The sequence below is a fragment of the Vanessa tameamea genome, chromosome 13 (genome assembly GCF_037043105.1).
Source record: "Vanessa tameamea isolate UH-Manoa-2023 chromosome 13, ilVanTame1 primary haplotype, whole genome shotgun sequence".
NCBI classification, from domain to species: domain Eukaryota; kingdom Metazoa; phylum Arthropoda; class Insecta; order Lepidoptera; family Nymphalidae; genus Vanessa; species Vanessa tameamea.
In genome coordinates this window covers 7338583-7362678 of record NC_087321.1, presented here as the reverse complement: position 1 = coordinate 7362678, position 24096 = coordinate 7338583, and the positions used below count along the sequence as shown (strand labels likewise).

The 24096-nt window shown below is 31.5% G+C and overlaps 1 protein-coding gene across 2 annotated transcripts in view; it reads left to right on the top strand.

Annotated features, from left to right (window-relative positions):
• The window catches only part of LOC113403323 (dorsal-ventral patterning protein Sog), a 72029-nt gene that overhangs the window by 39205 nt on the left and 8728 nt on the right, over positions 1 to 24096 (top strand). For both annotated transcript variants that reach the window (XM_026643827.2, XM_026643828.2), the window contains 2 exons: positions 23612 to 23686; positions 23784 to 24046. In XM_026643827.2, the coding sequence (XP_026499612.2) occupies positions 23612 to 23686; positions 23784 to 24046 (338 nt within the window). The remainder of the gene's footprint in view (positions 1 to 23611; positions 23687 to 23783; positions 24047 to 24096) is intronic.

Below are 24096 nucleotides of genomic sequence, written 5' to 3'. Positions count from 1 at the left end.
TTTTTACGATGTAAAACGATTTTTCTTAATTTGAATGATTGGTTACTGTGTAGGTTAAATCGGACGTGCGAGATCGTTCACGCCTCAGTTATATATTTAAACTTTATATAAATGAGGTTACTACTCTCCGCGGACACGGACGGTTGGAAGATGCTTCAATCAAAAAAAAAATCAATTTTGACAATTTAAAATACAACTTTAAAGAGAATACTTTATGTCTTTGCATCCGGATTGCGGTATTGCATTGGGTGAATATGTTTTTTTTTACAATAGTTAATAAGGAGGCATTAGTCGTTTGCGGTTAGATTATAAGCTTGTCTTGAATAATAGGCCCGTCGTTTGTGGTTCAAACAGTACGTGACTCGGCCGCGCCGCGACGGTAAGCGCCCGGCCCCCGCGTTGGCGCCACGACCACTCCGATTTACCTCAAACATTAATCTTTAGATCAAAGCAAGTCATGTTTTATATTAAATGGTGTTTGATATATCGTTACACGTTTAACGTATTGTTGTGCTGTGCTCTACTACGCAGCGGAGTACTTGCCTCAATTATAACATGTAGGCAACTCCGCTATCTTGATACTTTTAACTGACCCAGTATCTTATATTGATTATTTACATTTACCAGTCCATCCAAAAATATATTCAAAATGATTGTTTGGGTTTTACAAATAAAATAATCATATTTTAGAAGTGTTAAAATTTCACAGCCTCAACTGATCCCGAAGGGCTCACGGCCGCTTTATTAGGCAAAATATTTTAAGACGTAAAATGCGAAGTGTGTTCAGTCTGAAGCAATTTGCGACGTGTTTATTGAAACAAAACGTACTTGCGTAAATAGAGAACATGCGCGATGTGCAAACAAAGGCGACGTCGCGACGCTCGGCGCCGGCGCCGGACAGTGTAGCTCTTTTTACATAGATCCGATCGAAAAGAACAAATGACCTCTGAAATAATCAACGAGCGCTTTTAGTTAAATCATTCAAATAATCTTACTTGCAGATAAGACCGCTTTAGGTATTCAAACTGTTAGTAATTTACATGATGTCAATTAATAACAAAATTTAAGGAATCTGCGCATTTCATTTAAAATATTTTAAAATTTAAAATCAAATTTAATTTGAATAAAATATATATAATAAGATAAAGGCACACGAAGTGTAAAGCACTTCAAAATCAATTTTCGTTGATATTTGCTTGTGACCCAAGCGCGTTCCGAGGGACTGATATTAATCTAAAATATTCGGTATGAATATTTATTATCTTGCAAATAGCGGTCACGATTAAGATTTAATAATAAAATGATTAAGTTATTGATATAATTATTATACAACGTGGTCAACTTGGTCGACGACAAGTAGAATGAAAATGTCGCCGATAGACGGCGCCTGTGCGTTAATGCGTACATTTTAACACGATTGCTCTTATTTCATACAATATTAGCTCGAGACTGCGGCCTGCGGGTGGCTATCTGTGCAGCTGAAATTACGCACGCTTGCATTTTCATTTATCAACACATTCTGTTCTTCCAGATGGGATTAGCACAATCGCACTGAAATACAATATTGGAATACACAATATTTTTATTAAACAAAAAGGTGGAATAATATTATTTATAGTGTATTCGAATTTATTTACCTTCGTAAATGAGTTTTAGCTGCGAATATTTTCTGATTTTAAATATACGTGCACAAACATGATTCGAAAATAAACGTTAAAATAACTGACGCTATTGTAATAGAATATAGTATTTGAAATGCAAAACTTAAACGGAGGTATTCGTTTATTACGATCATAAAAGCACGGTTTCGCTTCGTATGCGTTTTCTCGTATTGTCTGTAAATGGCATTATGTGATGCTTATGAACCGTGACGCGCGGCGGAGTGCATAAAGAGGGTGAAAAATAAATATGTATTAAGTTTCATACTACTCAAGTTCTTTTGTAGCTTCATAGCCATACCTTTACTTTGTTATTGTAACTTTCAGATGAATAATATTTTTACGTTACATTTCAAGTTTTTTTATCTTCACAGTTTATTTACACGGTTATTATAATCGATTCTTTTTTGAGAAAGGATTTTTTAGTTTGATTTATTTGTTTAAATACATGTCGCGTATTAAATTAACTTTTCATGATTTATATTAAGTCTGTACTATGAAGATGAAGTTTTTAGTTAGGGAGCGCTAATCTCAAAATCCATTCGAAGATATCTTCTTACTTTAGATAGCCCATTTATTGAGAAAAGTTATAGAATGTGTAGCAAAGCGCTACCCACTTTTTGGAATAGTAACTTTTTTCGCGAGAAAAAATGTTCTGAGCAGCTAGTCATTTTTAATAAAGACTTATTGTCTACCTAGTATTAGTATTTTGTAGTTATTGTCTCCAAGTGTGTCGATAGGAAAATTGTGAGAGTAGGAAGATCAAGATACATCTAGGCACTTTTTTATTATACATTATTTTTTGGAATGATGTTATTTTAAGCGGCTTACAGTAGAGTTAGCTGGCAGAAATCGTCACGTAAGGAAAAAACGTTATGCCCTCTTCTCTTACCCTCTCTGTCTGCCTTTCTCATTCTATGAAATAAAATAATTTAAATATATTTTATGTTGTTGTTTTAATACACACGAGATTTTCAATAACAATTTTGGCATTGCCATTTAATTATCATATGTTGTGAACTTAATTCAAACCGGGTGTCCAACGACACTTCTCGTTTTTTTTTTCAATATAAATAAATATATATATATATTATTTATATAAGATAAATAATATATATATATATTATTTATATAAGATAAATCAAAATCATTGAATTAGCAGTAGAGGTTGACGGTCGCATAAATTCCACAATAAAGTATTTTAATGTCGAAGGAGTGCTGAATAGCGCTACATTGCTTTCAATGGCACTAGTAAAGTTCTCTCGATTACATTTCTAGCTCGATCCAGCTCCGCGTATTTGTAGTATGACTACTACCTACTTATTCATGTCGACGAACCATTATCGTTATCTTTTGCACGCTATAGTATTAAATTTGATATAGTGTTACTGTCTTGTTCTTAATATAACTGTTCTATTTAGTCACAACTACGAATAGTATTTTATTGCCAACTCATATGCATGTAGAAGGTGTGTTCCTTCATCGTGAGGTGCCGGGTTCGTATTTTGATGTAGCGCCAATTCGTGTCCATTTAAATTTTTTTATCGAAGCTTTTATTGAAACAAATTGTCAGAACGAATTTAAGTGGCACATTTTATCAATTCAAAGATTCCGATGATTACTTTGCAAAAATTCACGACGGCGCAGCGTCTGGTTTATTTAGTACAGTGAAATTAAAATCGTTAATAATTAATTTTGCTTCTTTTTTGTCTAAGAGAAATTATGAATCACCTACTTAAAATAATTTTATGAAATTAACTTGCACATAAAAACTACAACTACTAAATGAACGTAAATTGAAAAAAAAAACATATACGATAAGTTCGTCATCAGAGTTATTTAGAATCATGTCACATTTCGCGGAATTACCTGTTACACGTATTTGGATGTAGACTTACAAACTAAATGAATATAATTTGATCAATTAAAATTGTAGCGTCAGAATCTATGAGACTAGGAGTGGAGTTGGCCCATAACCCATAAGGCAAGTGTGCGTGCTTAAAAGGTCACAGGCGAGACGCGAAGGCTATTTGGAAAGTAGACTGGCGCCAGCGCACGGCGGCTCTAAGCAAATTTGGTGAGAATGTATAGAGCTACCGGCACCACCTTTAGTAAACTGACACATGAGTATGTTCACTAAAACTATGTTACCTATAAAATCAAAAGTCACGATTTTCGTTTTCGACTCGCATTGTGGAGAGGCGTTTCGGGAATCCTATGTGAATGTTTAAAAATATAAACATAATTTAATTAAGTTGTAAGTGTAATACACTTGTAATATATTATAGCATATAATGTAGCATCAATGACGTCTTTGTCATACCTAGGTTATCGTCGGAGTTCGAGATTTGTACTGACGCCTGACCCTAGTTTTGCAGAGTGATATATTATTTAGTCTCGTGGCACGTAATTGGTCAACTAAACATGTCCTTACAAATTAAATCTTTGCAAAATAGACAACATACTTAAACCGGCAGCGTTATACTTAAACGACGTAATACGGAATGTGATTATGACGCCAAATTAAAATATTTCTGCTAACTGCTTCACTGTAATAAAGCAAATCTCATTTGCAACATAGCTTTATTCGCAAAATGTTATTAATCAATTTGAATATGATTGATTACATTTATAAAATCCCTTAATTTACTAGGCTTGATGTTATAATTTGTTTGTTATTAATGAAATGGTCATTTGCTTAGTTACCGTAGTGAGTAAACGGTGAGACAGCATTTAGAGTTATATTCGCGAAATGGCCTAAATGCTGAGCATATGAATGACATGCAGTGTATACTATGTACATAATTATGAGTACGCAAGTTATGATCGCGCGTTTGGCGCCATTTACATACCATTCTATTGTTCACAGAAATGTGGCGCCGGCACTTACTTGTTCATACGTAATTTTATGATCAACGCTCGCTTGCTGTTTTCTGCATCTGTAGCCGCCACTTGAATGTGAATAGAGCATGGCAGCCACGAACGGTCCTTTTAAATCTGTAATAATTCATGAGCGTTTACTTGCGTGCCTCGAATATGTTACCTTTGTGAAAATTCTCAAATATGACGAGACATTCTTTGGTGTCGTTCTCTTATGAGCGGATATGTATCAATAGAATTAAATAGGAATTATTTATCGCTTTGTGGCCCGAGTGCATCGTAAGGAAATCCTGACTCATTTTATACATACATTGAATAGCATAAATTTTTATGTATAGAGTGTTACCATTAAATATAGACTCGTTTAAATAGTTTCGTGTTACATTACTCTAAAAGCTGATAACCGTAGGAATTCGAAAAAGAATTTCGATGTTAAGTTTTTGTTATTAGACAGTCTGATAAAAGCAACTCTAGACATAGGCTTTTATATACAGAAGAGAGTTTACTTATAATATTTTAAAACATTTTCCTTTAATTCAAAAGAAAAATCTCCACATCCTTGATGCCCATGCCTTTGATGTATCTTACTATTATATTTATATTTTGATTGAATTCGGCAGCATCACAAATTTTAGGATTACAATGTAATTGCCTTCTATTTCAATTTGACTTGGTGGTAGAGCAAGCCCATCTGGGCAGGTACCACCCGCTCGTCACATATTACCCCGCCAAACAGCACCTTGGTGTTGACCTTTTACCCCAGGTAGCCCATTTGCCGCCCACCTTTATTATACAAAAGATAAATATAAAAAAATGAGTCTTGTTATTGTAAAGAAACTCAAAATTGTTAAATTTGAAATAAACAAGTCTCTCCGAGCTTCGGTTCTTCGCAGATCCGAGTGTTTATTTCCGAACTGGTGTGGTGGTAGATTTTTGAAAGTGAATAATAAAACGGAATCTTTATTCCATATAGAAGATATTTAATAATGATTTTGACTTTAATTTTGGTTTTTGCGACTTCTTTATTGCCCTCAGATGTTATATTCGAGAATGTCGAACACAAGGAATTGCGTATAATATTGCGTTTTAACAAGATACGAGGTCAATATAAAATACTTCGCTCTAAATTTATTTTTTCATTCAAAAACTCATTCATCATCATCATTCGCTTCCTGTTATCGTATTTATTTGGTTCCGGCGCGTATGTTTATCTCACTACAAGATATACGATTAGCCAGACTTTTACGGAAGACCGCCTAGCTGACGCCAGCCCTCCATGTGAATTTTCTAACTAGTGGTTTGAATAAAAAAAACACCTTAGTCGTTTTCAAAACAATAGCCATTCGAGATAGGACGCACATATCTAATAATAAACACGCCAAACGATTTCTTTAATTATGATAAACAATATAATCCATACTTTAATTAATATTATAAATGCGAAAGTAACCCTGTCTGTCTGTCTCGCTTTCACAACAAAACTACTGGACCGATTTAATTGAAATTTGGTACAAAAATAGTCCAGAGCCAGAAAAAGGACATAGGCTACTTTTCAACTGGAAAAAAGTGCTGTAAAGTCTGTAAAGGCTTGAAAAGGTGGTTGTCAGTTGTTGAAAGTATTGTCATTTTTAGAACTAGAAGCATAAAACTGATATTTTTGAGCCTGTACACTTATAAACTAACATATCATGAGACCCACTAAGGAGGGAATTTTGGAAATTCTACCCCTAAAGGGGTGAAAGTTTGTATGGAAGTCCGTAATTTTTTAAGTTAGAAACATGAAAAATAAGGGTTGAAAGTTTGTATAGAAGTCTGTCATTTTTGAAGATAGAGACTGAGTAGATACGTATTTAAGCATTTCTTGATATTTTAGGCCTAAAGGGAAAAATAGGTGTTGACATTTCGTATACAGGTTAGTCTGGAAGTCCGTCATTTTTAAAGTTAGAAGCATGAAATTTTATTTTGGGCTACCGAATAAAAATGAGTTAATTCGCATTTAAGCGTTTCTGAATATTCTACCCTAAGGGCTGAAATACACACCAATGTGGTACAAAGAGGTCTTACATTAACGTAATATTTTAAGTTAATTTGTAAATATATTCATATTGTACGCGAACGAAGCCGCGGGTAACAGCTAGTACTATATAGATATAATTTAAGATTTACAACATTAAAACGTTTAAAGAAATCTTATAAAATATCGATATCGATGGCATATGTGTTTATCGAACTAGGCGTTAGTGCGGAAAGGCGTTGAAAGGAATTTATAAATATTTGAACGCTGTATAACGAATGTACCGTGCCTGCACTCCATAGCTAGACTCGATGAAAGATTTATCTCAGGTAATTTATGATAGACACAAGAGAGACGGATTGAGTAATGCTATAATAAATAAGCTGGAGTACTTATTTCATCTTTATTTTATATGAAATAGATTAAAATAAGCAAAAATCTATAAACATGGTTACTTGAAAAATATGGACATGAAAATCGATCCGATTCTCCAGCTCTTTATATTTTTTAGTATAACTATGTTATTGTTATTTGTATATATATGTGTAACAGTCGTTTGATTCGCAAGGGTTTTGAAATAAATTGATAAAATGTTTCAAAAACTTAGCATTCAATTCTATATTAACATATTCTAAAATAAACAAATTTTTGATCGAATATATTCATGTAATCACTTAATGTTGGATAACTATCACGATTACCTCGATAAAGGTAACCTATTATATATAAAAATAATTCAATTTTGATGGAAAGTTATTGAAACGTCGAATCAATCCTTTTGACACGTGATAGACTAAATTGCAAAAGATCCTAAAAACCTTTCTTTGACCGTATTAATATTATGGATTATACCTAACCGGGTTACCTTTGTTAAATAAGTAAAATTTCCATCATGTATATTAAGATATGTTATTATACCGACATATCTACAGGCAAATGATTTGAGTAAAACCGAAATCCATGATTTGATATTTTGGCATTTCAAACGATCTAATCTAATGTTGACACATTTTAAGGTTAGATTATAAAAAGCGGATTCATAATTAAGTTATTTCCTTTTAAAATGTTTAGTTCTTTTTATACGATTTCTTGTTTACGTCGGTATAAAAACTGAGCTAGTTTCACTTTTTTTGTAATATGTGATAAATATCAAACATTACACACAGATTTATTAAATTAATTAATAACAGATTTAATAAATAAATGCTTGAAAGTAAAGAGTTATTTATAGTAATTAATTTGTAAATTATTTATTTATTGAGTTTAGAGTTTCCTTATTTTGTTTTATTTTTTTTATTTTAAGATTTTATTACGACTCCTTCTTGCTTATGTTTTGTGTAAATAGAGTGAGTCTGTTTACATAGAGCGGAGATTTTTATGTAAACGCAATTGATTCAAATATATTTGTTTTTTTTTTATAAACATATTTAATACCTAAATATTTTTTGATTAGATTTATTTATACATGTATAATATATTCTTTATTTACATACTTAAATAAATAAATTATGTTTAATTATAGAATATAAGAACACTACAATATAACTTTTTAAATAGAGCGAGGCTTTTGGTATAAACAGAACCAAAATGTTTATTTGATCTACGAGGTGTGATTGGCATATCATTAGTAATGTGTTAACTATTGACAGAGTAACGAATCTGTTTATCTTAAAAAAATAGCAATGGTTTATAAAATATGTAATGTTCAAAATGTGTTTTAATTTGTAATTATTTATAGGAATTAATTATTTAACAAGCACAGTTGGAAATGTTCGCAAATGGATTTTATAAGCACACTAGCTGTTACCCGGGGCGTTGCCCGCGTAGAATATGAATATATTTACAAATTAACTTAAAATATTACGTTAATGTAAGACCTCTTTGTATACCATAGGATAGAATATTCAGAAACGCTTAAATACGTATCAACTCATTTTTAATCAGTAGCCCAAAACTAAAGTTTCCTGCTTCTAACTTCAAAAATGAAGGACTACCAGACTTATCTATATAAGAAATGTCAACCCCTATTAAACCCCTTAAAGGTAGAATACCTAGAAACCCTTAAATACGTATTTAATCATTTTTAATCAGTATCCCAAAAATAAAGTTTCATGTTTTTAACTTAAAAAATGACGGACTCTCATAAAAACTTTCAACCCTTATTTCACACCCTTAGTGGTAGAATATCTAGAAACTATTAAATACGTATCTAGTCAATTTTAATCAGTATTCCAAAAATAAATTTTCATGTTTCTAACTTAAAAAATTACGGACTTTCATACATACTTTCATCCCTTATTTCACCCCCTTTGGAGTAGAATATGCAGACACGCTTACATATTTATGTACTCATTTTTAATCAGTATCCTATAAATAAAGAATTATGATTCCGACTTAAAAAATGACGGACTTCCATACAAACGTTCAACCCCTATTTCACCCCTTTAGGGGTAGAATTTCCAAAATTCCCTCCTTAGTGGGTGTCATGATATGTTAGTTTATAATATATATAAATGATAATACTTTCAACTACTTACAACCTTTCATCCCCATTTTCATCCTTTTACAGCAGCTTTTTCCAATTAAAAAGTAGCCTATGTCCTTTCTCAAGCTCTAGACTATTTGAGTATCAAATTTCATTTAAATCGGTCCAGTCGTTTTGGCGTGAAAGCGAGACAGACAGACAGACAGAGTTACTTTCGCATTTATAATATTAGTATGAATTAAGTAGGTATTAAACCGCGTGTAATTGAAACTATAAATTCTATTGCAGTCGAGTAGTAACTTGTATATACAATTAATAACCTAATCAATTGAGTCTTGCTATTACAGATGACCTATGCACCTACAAACGCCTTGAGATAGCGAAATCTGTTTATTATATAATGTTGTAAAATAGATATGGCAAGGATTTGTGCAAGTCCCTTTGGGTAGGTATGACTCGTGGCACTACCGTTTTCGAGAAACTGTCTAAATCCGACTGCGTTATTTAATTTGATTTTAATCAGTGGGGCGGGATAGATGGTTGACATAAAAAACAGAGTAAATAAGAAAAAAAAGAGTTATAATATTAATTTTATGTACATAATTATATAATACTGGATGTTATATAATCCCGGCTTCGCTCGGGTGAAATAAATAAAACTAAACAAATAGAGTTTATCATTTACTTTTCATACAACTTTTTATAAACGTTGTGATTATCAAACTCACAATAAGCATTCTTTACACAGCTTCATGAACGCACCCGTAAACGTCAAACATGGACGTCCGTTGAACTGTCATGTCATTGAATTTCATGGATTTAATATCGAAATATCTCGATTATACGAATTATGCATATATGCATATGTTATCGACTAAAAATCATTATTTTTAAACGATCTATAATTGTGGATAGGTTTCGATCGGATCTATCGTAGACCCGCGTGGAATTGTTAATAGAGATGTAATTATATATCTAGATAAAATTGTATAATATAACGTATTAGAAATGAAATTCGCAAAAATACAAAAATAAATTGCAAATGCAAACGCAAAATGCCTTTTTATTTTGTCGAAAAAAATTCAAGTTTTATTATATACATTTAATTATGTAATCACTGTAATTTCCCCATGAATTTGATTTACTGTATTATGCTTTTTTAGTACGCCTTCACATTACGCGTTACTCTTTAGACATTGAACAATACGCAAATTAAATAAATAAATGCAAAGAGAACGAAAAATAATCCGATACGATTCGCGCGCTACCTTATACGCTGTACCTACTGATGGTACTAGGTCCGAAATCGTCACGCACGTGCCAACAACGGCAGTACAAAGTTTCAAATCGAATGAACGATGCAAACATAAATAAGCACACGTACATTTAAATAAAAAAAAATAATAAGATTATTTTAATTTTTCGAGAAACGTTCTGTACACATATTTGAAAAAATACTGAAATCAGCGATATATGTTTTTTGTTGGATGTTTTCTTAGAATTAATGTATTATTTTTATTAATATAATATTCAGATTGAGTGAACCACGATTTTTTAATTAGATTCTCCCACGCACATACATAAAATCGTATTAAATATCTAAGTACTAACGTATAATATGTATTTCAGAAAATAAGTATCTTCAAAGAATACCAAATACGTGTAATCTATGTACAAGTATGTCGATACTGAAGTGACACGTCGTGACCTTATCGATTTATGTTTAAGTTGATAATAAACTTTAATCAAGGAAAACGTTTACCTGTTAAACGAGAAGTAATAAACACAGAGTATGTTTATTGTATAGTCATCTCCTCAGATTATGTTTATAAATAAATGCCTATATTTCTAAGTTTCGCTATGATTTTAAAGATGTTGTTAATTGTACTTTATAGACGTTATTAAAATAGAATAATATAATATATTACAATATAAAGGCGAAAGTTTGTAAGTGCGGAGGTTCGTTACTCTTCCACCCAAAAACTACTGAATAGATTTTAATGAAACCTTTCAACAATATAGCTTACACTTCAGAATACCGGACAATACCTGAGCACCAACCCCTAAAACGCGAGCGAAGACGCGGCCGAAAAATGTAGTGTTATAATAAAACGATATTAATCTTAACATTCATTCACATTACCTATTTGTAAAGTCTGTTTTTGTGTAGAAAAGTAGATCTTATTTTTAATATTAGTAATCGTAGGTGTTAAAAAATATATCAATTTTAAAGGTTTTATTATAAGGTTTACAAACAATATAAAATAAAAAAAAATCTTTGGTGCTACCTGGATCTGGTATTTGTAAGGTTTCCTAGGTACATTTTTTATTACGGGTCGTAACATGCAAGTGAATTTTAAACGAGTTTAACTTAATCGATTGAGTTTATAGATACTCTACAAAATTTTATTCGTTTTTAGAGCATAGAACATTTTGATTTAAATACGCACTGTTCTCTAGGACTTACTTTAAGAAGTTATTAATCACATAAATTTAAAAATACTTTTCTATATTACTTTAAAAAGTTATTATTTTATTGCGTCTATGTTTCAATTACGTTCAGCCGGCCTTTGCTCTTGTATATTGTCTTTCATAGTCGAATATATCTAGGATATTTATTTCTAAGTATCTGTTAGGTATTTTCAATTTATGAAAAGATTAAGCTATTTATTTTCTATATAAATAAATACCCAACTACCTAATAGAAGTTATCTTGATATTTGGTTTACAGTCTCTCGAAAACCGGTGTCAAATGCTAATTAATACAGAAAAAAAGTTTTTTGAAAATTTCCAATTTTCTGCGAATTTTTCCTTTCCGTGAGAACCTTCTAATAATAAAAAAAAGATGAATGAAATCGATAAAGAAATAAGGATTAATTTTTTATATAAAATATATGTTTTATTAGCTGTAGTTGCCATTAAACTCCAAATACGTTGAAAAATGAACATTATTAAGTTATCTGGAATCTGTGTACCATCTATTTCAATGGAATAAAGTTCCTGTGTTATGTCGTATAACAAAAAGTATGAACGGTTTATAATGTAAGCAGTGTTATTTTTGTATTAAATTTCATTTTATCTAGGCCATGTAGGTACATTTTGCTTGTCGTAAGGAACGGTAATATTTACTCGACATGATAATAAATATTATTAATTAAACATGCCTTTAAATATTTGCTAATTCTTAAATAAACTGATAGAAGTAAATTAATTTTGCAACTGTTACTTTATTGTGAGATATTGTTTTTTTTTAATGGCTTTATTTGGGCCAAGAAAGCATATACTTTTTTTATTATTATGCCAATGTCACGTGCGATGGAGAAGACACGATGGAGATTGAATGGGTCGGTCGAGATTTCAGGCTCAAATTAATTTTAAAGGCATAGACTCTTTGTAAAGCCATAACCTAAAACAACATAATAATAAATAATTAGTTAAATATAAATTGTTATTAAATCACACAAACAATCACAAAACTATTACAGCTTAATTTTACTACGTTCAAAGTATTTACATAAAAATTTACAAATTGGACTAAACACAAACATTAAAAATTAATATGATGATGTACTTTAGGTAAGAGAACATTTTGTGAGATATTTGTTAAATAAATTATTCAATTCGACAAGATAACTGTCATCGGCTTCTTTAACATGTATACAAAATAATGTCGTGTATAATTACTATAATTGAAGGACACTATTCACTTTCAAATATATTCCGTTTTAATTAAGCTATTCGTATAGCAAATGATAAAATAACCAATAATAATTTGAACAAACGGTCTAATCGTAATTTTTTTCAAACAGTCCTTAAAATAGTACCAGGAAAACATAACACCGTAGAGGTCATGAACGGGGATGTACAATTGTACAACCTTTAATATCTTACGTTCATGGTCAGACTGGCGCCAGTGGTTGGGCGCCACATGGCCTGTTTACAACGACCACCATTCATTGCGTCCACAAATCGCAGTTTAATCTCTATTATTGTAAATGTGATTGATATTTTGTTGATGCGAAGATCAAGGTTAAATATAAAGCAAGGTACATATAATTGCAAATATTGTATTTAAAAATAAAATAGTTTCGTCAGAAGGTTTAATATTTTTGTTAAAGACCGTTTTCGACTTGATAATAATATTTATTATTATTCTAACTTATTACAGTGTAGTATTTTATGATTTTCTCATGTTTAATTTATTTAGCCGCACGATATCAATGATTTCGAAGAAAAGTTGCTTGCAGAAACAATAATAATACAGTCAAGTGATGTGAAATAATTTGTTTACGTCGTGAATATCCTAAAGTTATTTCATCCTGTTCATGAGATTAGCCCTGATGGATTTCTACGAAGTAGCGGCTAACTCTATTAAGTATTCCAGAACGAACTGCACTTATAGTATTCTTGTAAGTGTCGGTAGTGGAAACAACACAATAAGTAATGACACGTCGTGACTGTAGGTTTCTTAACTAAAATTATTGTAAAGCGAAATTGTTTTGTCGTGTGCTGTTAATTAATAATAGGAAAGAATAGTTATAAAAAAATATGTAAGATAATAGTTTTAAGATATATCATTTGCATTTATTATAAGCTGTAGCGTATTGTTTAATTATATACACCTTAAACGCAGCTTGTTAGCGCTCGATTATTGCCAGAATATTCTTAAATATCCAACTTTAATTGTATTTTACTTTATCTTGCTCTTTTATGATATAAATGTATACAGATGACATAATGACATTTTGATAGATAATATTGATATAGTTCTATTACATTTTGTTTCTTAAAATTAAAAAAAATACGACTTTCAGAAAAAAAATATGTGCATAATAGATCTTATAAAACTTGAAGAATCACATTGATTCTAGTTTTGGTTTTTGAATTAAAATGTACTAACTGCTATACTCAACTTAACGTAACAATAAATGTTTTGTATATTATATATACACGATTAAAAATACAACAAATCATATTGTTCTCATAAAATAGGCCCGACTGAGAGTCATCGCAAAACAATAGGATTATTGGAGCTTGCTTTGTAATCATTGTCTTGTCTCAGCGGTGTGTTCAATCTCGGCTGACCTTTAATTCGATCATTAGATCTCTAATGTTTATAAGATATTATACTTTTAAATGATTCACAATATAAAATACGCTAAATAATTTGCTTGTTAATTAGTAATACTCTTATCGTGCAACCGTAATCGTCAAATGTCAATAACGCAAGTAACGTGTTCAATTGACATTTCACGATTACGAAAGATCTGTGATAGCGCTATAAACCTTGCTCTTAACAACGTTGATTTTGATATATATTAATAAACGATTATATAAGAGCTATAGAAATGCCAAGAACTTAAACTGTGATTGATAAAAATGGCTTTTTTAATGTATTTTCGTCGTTTTTCCATCAAAATTGTCCGTAGCTAGTCATTGATATACTTCCATACTTTGGAGGGCACGTAAATGGGTTAGTCTTGTGTCTGATCTCTCTCTCGTTGTGTCGGATTGCCAAGCTATGAGGGTGAGGGAGTGCTCTTTTATTTGCGCAGACTTATAATTTATCCGCGCAGACGGCGGTTTTTTCAGAAACCACGTCCAATATTCGTCCAAGAGAGTCTTATCTATAGAGACCATTAGAATATCTTATAAACAAAAATATTATTTGAATGTCATTAATATTACAAATAAGAAAAATTTAAGAAAGAGTAGCACTTGATTTTTATTTATAATCTTTCAAATGATATTTAAAAATATTTAATGTTTTTTATCTTGCGGTAATGCATATGTAATGTGTGCTGTGCCGAACGTGTTTCTTTTAAATAATATTCACCTTCATGTAAGTACGTTAATTAATACATTTTAGTGATACTTTTGATACTTCCTTATCTAATAATATCAAAAAAATCAGTGTGATATTACGAAGTAAATAATAGAATTATAATCTTAAAAACATATATTATGACCAAATTTATTGGATTGTTACAAATAAAGACAGTTTAAACTAAATATAGTTTGAACGTATCGAACGGTTGTAATTGAAGGTCTTTTCAAGATAAAAAAATAGTAGAATCGTTTTACAGTACGTCTCTCATTAGTAAATACGTAAAAGTTTCAAGTATCTATGTTCAGCTAGACGTAATAATAAATCGATCAGTTACAGACACTGGCTTTTAATATTATATCGATACGTTAGCTGAACTTCGTCGAAGAGCTTACTTGTATTTAAAAAGAGTTATATTTCGTTTTTTTTTTTCGTATTAATCTGTTTGACATAAAACATTTAAATGTGCTTATTTAGAATATGCACCGGTTTCTTTTCAAGCAAACGTTACCAAAACTATAACATACACTAAAATTTATTTGGGATGTGCCCTTTATATGAATAATATAAGTCAATCCATATATATATATATTTTAATTGCATAAATTATTCGTCACAATATATAATTTTTAATCAAGATAAATAATATATTCACATGAAACGTCTTCTTGAAACGTGAAAGGTCTATAATTTTATGCAATTCTTTGCGTGCTTTCTAAGGCACGGGGGTATAAAAACAGTGTTGCTGTAAATAATAATTTGTTAATATAAAAACTGAATGGCTCTACAACATTTTACAGCTAAACATCAATACTTTGTAATGCATTAGTTGTGAGCCATTATAATTACAGACACTACGGATATAACCTCTTGGTTACATTGGCAGCGTGATACTGTATGGAATAGTGAACTTCTTGCAGTACTAATATCTTTGAGTAAAGATTTCCACCATCAATTAGAGAATTTGCTCATCCGCCTTCCCAAAAAGGTATCAATCACTTTGTCACATAAATTATCATACATATTTATATTTAAATGAATATTAATTATACTTTTTCTGATATTATCTTGGCGAGTAAAACTTTTATAAACATATTTCTCTTAAGCTCCTTTGTTCAATTAAAATGAGATTTAAATTATCTTATAAGATAAGTATTCATAAATATTCATTTATAGAAAGTTGCAAATATGATTAGCCAATTTTATTGTACATTTAAGACTTAAGATTATATTTAAATGGATTAATATGATTACATTCCTCGATTTTATTGGACATACATTAATTTAAAATGTAATTTTATAAACACAAACGTTTGTAAGCTGCAATTCAATTTTAACATAAATTTCACATTTAACATATAAGCCGCGTCCGTTCTAGATTATATAGGTAAAAAAAATATACAAAAGTGCGAAAATTTTACTCAGAATCAATTCCTTTAAAAAAATTTAAATGCAACAATATTGCGCTTGATTATCTCGCGACTCCGACGCCCATTTGCAGTGTGTGCATTAAATTAATTTTATTCGAATTTCACACTTTTTAAGGTCAGTAAATTAATGCTGGTACGTAATTGAATGCTGTTGCAAAAACAACTCACAGATTAAGTAGTACCTTAATAAGGGTACTCTTTAGAATTGCTTCTTTATACGACAAATCATAATATATTATTGTTTTTATCCGAAATCGAGATTCCGAGTTCTCACATTCCTTTACAGGCGCATATTATTAGTCAAGGCCTTAAGAAAAAGCGTATTAAAAGTAATACACGTGATGAGTACATAGGAATGTAGTCCTGACCATATATGTAATATTTAAATTGCTAACTTTTTTTAAACAACAATGTCATGTAAGCAAAGTTGTCTGTAATTTTTCTAGCTAAAGATTCATTACCAGAATTAACGCTTTCTAAGAAAATTGTCATTTAAATGATAACGACTAAATCGTTGTCTCGATTATGTTCTATTAATCAAAATTACCATCGTATTCAATTGGTTTTGTACATCAAATTGAGTTTATTTTACAAGTTTTATTAGATTTAAAAACATACTTGATTGGTATTCATATACGCTTTGAATTTGTAATGTAATAATTCCAATTATTATTGAATTAATCACCCCTCAATGACTTGTTCATTTGTCAATATTTGTTTACTAAATTGAGCTAAACTCGACGTATCGTTTGCTTCAATTCGGATCGTTTAATTCGGGTCGATCGAGGGTTCGAGTAGAATCAGCTGCACAGAAATGTTATTGCTAACATAACTAACATTAATTCATTTTTTACGTAGATATACAATACATAACATATATTTGTTTTTTTTTTATTTTGGAAATTATTTTTTAACTAAATTTGTGTATTAACAATAAGTGCTTTTTTAAAAACGGTGCATTTAGCGTTAAGAAACGCTGTATATAAATAATGCTCGAATTTACAAACGCATTGGTAATTCTATATGTACTCATTGGACTTTCGTATTCAGAACGGATCGCCTTTGATCTGGCGGTGCGTCCTCGGTCCTCGCAGTTCGATCACAATTAACTAAACGATAAACGTTACATATCACGGTTTACATCATATCAAATTAGACTCTATAATTTTGCAATAAGTGTTATATTGGCGTGGTACATTTTTTTAAATTCAAACCTTTTAGGTATATTGTACGTAATTTGATATGTCGCTCGCCAATAGTCCTCATTCACACCATTACATATATTATGTGAGAGGCAATTGATTCTTATTTGTATTGCGCAGTTCAGATTTCAACCAAAATATTTGCAAATTTGAAAGTCTTGGCTTCCTTATTAGTCGAAAGTTGTAAAAGTTTCCTTTATTTGCGTTTTGTGTTAGACTTAATAAATACGAATTTTTATTTAAAAAAATAAAATGGTCAAAAATTAAAAATAAGTTATATAAACTCACATGTGCTGGCTTGAATATTTTCAATACCCATTGAAGGCATATTATATATTTATTTTACATTTTTTTATACCTGTCAACGTAACTGTCGCTCAATTATTGATAAATTTTTTTTATTAATATTAAGATCTTAATTATTCTACATTCCGGATTTCTATTCGATAATATAAAAAAATATAAAATCCAATATGTCAATAGTAATCTTAGTCATTGGCTTGTCATTTATGAAAAGAAAATAATGGTTTAAAAATGTTATCTACATTAATATAATATTCATATATTAGGGCCCTACTAATCATTTTTATAAGACATCGGGAACTATCGAACACTGAATAGTTTCAGACGATTTTAGTTTTTTATTACTGCACAGAATACCTTAGCGAATAGCTGCTATAGTTATTATATAGTAAAATTCAAAATTTGTTGTGATTTACATTTCAGTCAATATTGCAAATGGTCAGATCTCAAGTTACGCATGGAGACAACTTGTCAATGTATTTGTTCAGTTAAAAGAACAAACACTATTTTATGTTAACACAAAATGACGAAAAGTTTATATATATACCCCGTTATATTTGTGATAAGTTAATGACTAATTCAATGGATAAGTTTAAAACGACATATTATATCCGGTATGATTTATAATCTTTCGCTTTAAAATTTTTAGAACGAATCACTTATAGAAAATAACAGGAAAAATAGGAACCGTTGATGGTTAAGTCTCATTATCTCTAGAGTAATGAAATGTATTAACGTAGATATAAAAAATATATTTCACGTACTCTTTAATACAACAGCTGTCATTGATAATGGTTTCATCATTGTTTATGTTTTTGTAAAGATAAATAATGTATTAATTTGTTATACATCGCTTACAAGTAAAAGGTTAATAAACTTACTTGTGCCGCACTTCCGTATAAAAATTGCGATACGACGTCCGTAATATATAGTAAATTTAATGTTTTCTGAAATTATTTTATATCAATTATTATAGATTAATATCTCAATTATTTCTTAGTTTCAATTTGTAACGATCACGATCACGAATCTAAATGATTAATCTATGTATCTAAGCATTAATTGATAACGATAAACTATTTCAAATTGAAAATTATAAAGGTACTATTCAATGGGTACTTATAAGAGAAATTCATGAGCTTCGAGCGCAGAGAGAACCGCGCAGGGTTGTTCGGACCTTGTAGGCGTTAAATGCAAATCGCTAGCGTTTCACCGCAGGACAATGCGGTCGACGTGTTGCACGTCTTGTAAACAGCACGGACGTGGATTGTTGTTCTACTTTTTTGGTTAAGTGGTCGTCCGTAAACGGAGGTGCATAGGCCGCCGAAGAAATACCGCAGGCGGTACAATGCCTCGTTCAGCGCGACCGTACATGGGAAACGTGGTGTTAAGGCACCGATTCTCAGTTGTACGATATATTCAAAGTACGTATCCAACCATTATAGTTAGCAGTAAAATTTGCAACTCTGGCGTTGTTTATACTCGGTTACTGTGCATTTAATCGAGTGGGCGGATAATTCTTTTTTATTTCATATTCAATAGCGACCTATTTTTCGAGTAACATTACATGAACTCATGCAATTCGCGGTAAGTGTGAATATAGATCGTGCGGAAACATTAACTTCGGTACATCAAGAGAATGTCGAGATGAAATTATATTTTATGGAAATGGACATTGAATCGGAGCCAACGCTCACTGCATTCTCATAGCGCGACAGTTATGCGGGCGTGTGTGCGGGCACGATCACTGCGGTATGTCTCTCGACAACAATAAGACCGCGCCTTGTGCCATAAACATTCTTTGCCACAATCATTACGAATATAACCTATAAATTAGCACAGAGCCGATTGCAAACACGCCAGTCAGCGTCGAGGGAATTCAAAATAAGGGCTCGGCCCGTGTGGTGCTGTCAATCTCAATGGGATAGTTGTATGCCGTCACTACTGACGACTTTCTGTCACTTTGTCTCAACATAATCTCTGCCAATTAGACTTTGAGCTCACCTCGGATACGGAGATTTCAAGCTATCACTACAGGTATGAGCAAAATGATCGATATATGGACGGTATGACTTATTGATGTCAGTACCTCTTATGATTAGTTAGGTATTTGCTATTTTTTTCTATAAAATGTAAACATTTCCATCGATGAAGAAAAATTAAGATTCTACATATTATATTTGAAATCGACTTTTCTTAACATATTTTTCTTTCGTAATATTTGTTAAAAAAAATATATCGTAGAAATATTGAATAAGATATGATTACATATATTATAAAGTACGTAAGAATATTTGAGGGAGCGGCGATATGTCATATTTATGGGCTAGTAAAATCGATTCTTCAATCGTCTATTGAAGGATAATATATTTAATATTTGAGATTTAGTATGAAATTCAGATAAGAAAACTGTAAATAGAATAATACAATATCAATGTTATCTCGAGTTTGTTTGAACTGCATGTAGGTTAACAGTTAATTGGGTCGAGTACTTAATGTTTCGATGGAGTTCAATTGATTGTTTTATGTAAGTGAATAAAAATATTGCTAAGATAATAAACTATGTGACGTGAGACGTCAGTTTATAAGGCCACACATTTTGTTACTATTTATAGTACTGCAGCGCAACGAATTAAATTGTGTTAATAACAAGCTGAGAGTTCAGATTGAAATAGTGGGACATTATGTTGAAGAACGTAATTGAAGTTGAAGATCTTTATTATAAATTTAAAAGTCTGGAACGTAAATAACAACCTTTAAATTACTAATAATGGGAAATTGACTACTAATGATTTGAGGAGAAGATTTGGTTATGCTTCCAGAATTTCATCCGACACATGCTCGCTCAGCATGTGATTAATTATAAATTCAAATTATGAACATGAAAGATATGCTTCTGTAGTTTTTGAATCCGCTGGGAACTGGAACGTCCAGCTCATCTATAACAAATATAATCTCAGAGCGGTGTAAATATATGAAATGACTTGTGTGGACGCGGCTTAAGGAAAAATAATGTGGTTTTTTACTTGCATCTTTAAGGTATTCCTAATAACGATTTAATTTCGATACCAGAATGTAAATTTTAAAATTATTTAATATTATTCTTCTATTATCAAGGAGGAGAAGGCGTAGGTTTCGAACCAAACATTTTAGGTGAAACTTCTGCTTCCATGCAGACATCTTTGTAAGCGACTAGTTATTTATAGCAGTTATATATGTTTTAGTGAAAAATTTAAAAATAATAAGATGAAATTTTGGCATAGTCGCAGCTTCTGTTCAGTCAATCAAGAAGACATGAGACGCGGTCACGGCGCGTGTTGTAAGTTCCACTGTTACGTCATACGGTGCATCGTCATTTGTTCAGAATAGTATCGTTACTGAAATACCTCTTCACGGCAATACAGCGGAGGTCAAGGTGCTGCATAATGAATTCATTTCGCGTAATTGCGTAAGACCTTGCTTTTGTCTTTTATTTAGCAATTAATCCTTTTCCGCAATAAATCACTTTGTTAACTGAAATTTAAAAACATTTAGGAAAGAATAAATTTTAAATGACTTACACGAAAATATTCACAGTAATGTATCACGAATCTGAATTGGTTACGAATATTTTAATATTAATTATTATTGCAGATCTCTCCATCTAAATAGCGCGCGTTTCCTGAGAATATCGATAAAATTAATATTATCAAGTACGAATAATAATAATATTCAAGTATTCATTGAGTTTTTATAGAATAATATTCACATTTTATTGCTAAAGCTTATCCTTACATAAAAGGTTTATGAACTTAAGATTGAGTGTAAAGAGATTAAATTGTTTTTTCCTTGGCATATATTAGGTTTGCTTATATTGATATCGAGTGTTGCTATTTAAGAAGTCAACACAAGCACCCGTAAACAATGTTCATTTGTTTTTTTTTGACTGTGCGTGTTTGGTTTTGTGATATACAGGAGACAGTTACGATATTTAAAATTCAAGCAAACATCAATGCGAACAGAATCTTAATTGTTTTGTGGAGTGGCGCGATGATATCGTAGTTTTACGTTGCGTTGTGCTGAAATAGGAAGGACTTTCCTTGAAGTCGAGAATGTTACACTTTTCGTTACGTTGTTTTATTATGAATTATTGATAGTTTTAAGTGTCGTGTACGCAGTCTATTCATGGTATCGGTCGTGAACGACGTCGTCAGAGCGGCGCCTGGTTACATCACGCGATTGGAAAACTCGCCGCGTCGGAGAGGCCTAAAGACATTAGACCGCGATTGGACTCGGAATTAACTCGTCTCTAACTAGAAGTCATGTCACGTCTCTACTCTAGGATACTTTCAAAAGTTTAAATTTACTTTAGAACGACGTTAATGAGTGACGCTATTCGTCGAGGCACCTTGAGTTTAGCTAATTTTCTCTATTAAAGTTGTGTGTGTACGTTTATAAATATTCATTGCGCACATAGACGCTTAACGTTCTCGGCGCCGCGCAGCAATCCGAGTCAAAGGTGCTCGGCATCGTCCTTCGGAAATTCTCTTCTAAAAATAACAAAAAACGGTTAAAAATAAGAAATATATTTATCGGATAAAATTATACTCTCAATAATAACTATAAAAAATATCTCGAAATGTTACCCTGCATTTAAAATACATATATTTTACGGATTAATGGGATATTAAAATTCATTTTCAAGCGACTAATTTATAGTAAGCCAATGACTTATGACTGATCGATTCTAATGCTAACGATTGGACGTCTACGCCTGTCGATTCCAGCTATTTCTTGAATTTGCATGCACTGTAGACTTACACGTCACAGTGTGGCGCCACCCGCCTATAAATTTAGGACTGTCTCGAGCATTAAATGAATTCTTAGATTGAATTATGAATACTGGCGCCGAGTTGTACTAGATCATAATGTACCTATGGGTACATCAGAGCGTAAACAGGTCTAGCTCATCATAATGTTTGCCAGGGTTACTTCGATATTGCTTGTATAACGCATACTACCTACGGAGAAAGATATGATAAGACGATTTATTAAACACATAATTCATAGTCTTAGAAGTAACCTATATTACTTTCGTGTACGTTTATTGTGATGTAATGTGTGAGCAAGCGATTTCAAACATATTTTCTTACCATAGCAGCTTTTTTATTTCTTCTATATTCGAATATACCATTATATGTATATTTATAAAATATCTTAAGTTAAAAACAGTATAAAGTCTTGACTGGTTTCAAATAACTCGTTAAATTCTAAAGGAATCGTTATAGATTTCAATTTTATTCAATTGAGAAAGTTACTTAAGATATCAGGAAGAGATAATGCTAGGACAAATAAACTAAATCAGATATTTCTTCTCGAAACATTAATGTAGATAAAATGAATTTATAGGCGGTAGGAACATTTATCAAACTCGTCGTCAAATCAGCTGCATGCTGTACAATGCCGTAAGACATAACTCGAATTCCGTGTGAAGCAGAACAAGAGAATATTGAAAAAGGCAAATTCCACCGTCGCCGTCTGGACGCCGATTCTGTTACGATTGAATAACATTTGATCCAATCAACCCGAATGGATGGGTCGGTGAGGTCTTGCGAATCGGCCCTTACCCGTTGGTCCTTACTTGCGATCAATTGATTGCACGACATTTTATTATGAGACAGTAAATAGCATGATAAAACTTTTGATGCTGTACTTAATAACTCAGTAATGCATACACTTTTAAGAGATGTTTAAATAATTATTGCAATATTACTTCAACATTATTTTTGTCTTTTTTTTTCTGATAGTTTTATTAAGTGTTGTATTGTTACAGCTCCTGATGTCGTACAAGAGGATAGTCCGACAGTTGTGATCACGACTAATGAAGACGAGGAACTGAGTACAAAACGTAAGTAATCGTTTCTTTCTTAAATTCCTCCCTTCTTAATATATAAATTCTCCTTTGCACTAACAATTTCTCAAAATGTCATAAATGTTATTCTCAGATTTCGGAGCTTTGCTAACCGGTCGTTCGCCGCTGTGCATACGGCGCGATGACATGACAGGAGTCCCGGTGGCTTCAGGCGTAGCAACCGCTCGCTTTACCTTCCGACGTCGCCACCTATTCTGGTCGGTTCTACTCGGACCATCTATGGTTTTACAACCACGAGCCTTAGCTTTCCTAGACAGAGGTGGACGTATGCTCCTTGAACATCCTTTAAAACGGGCGCCGGGAATTCATAAAACTTACGAGGAAAAAACTGATAAGGTATTATTAAATCGCAAGTGTTTGTTGTTGTTTAATTCACTTAATCAATC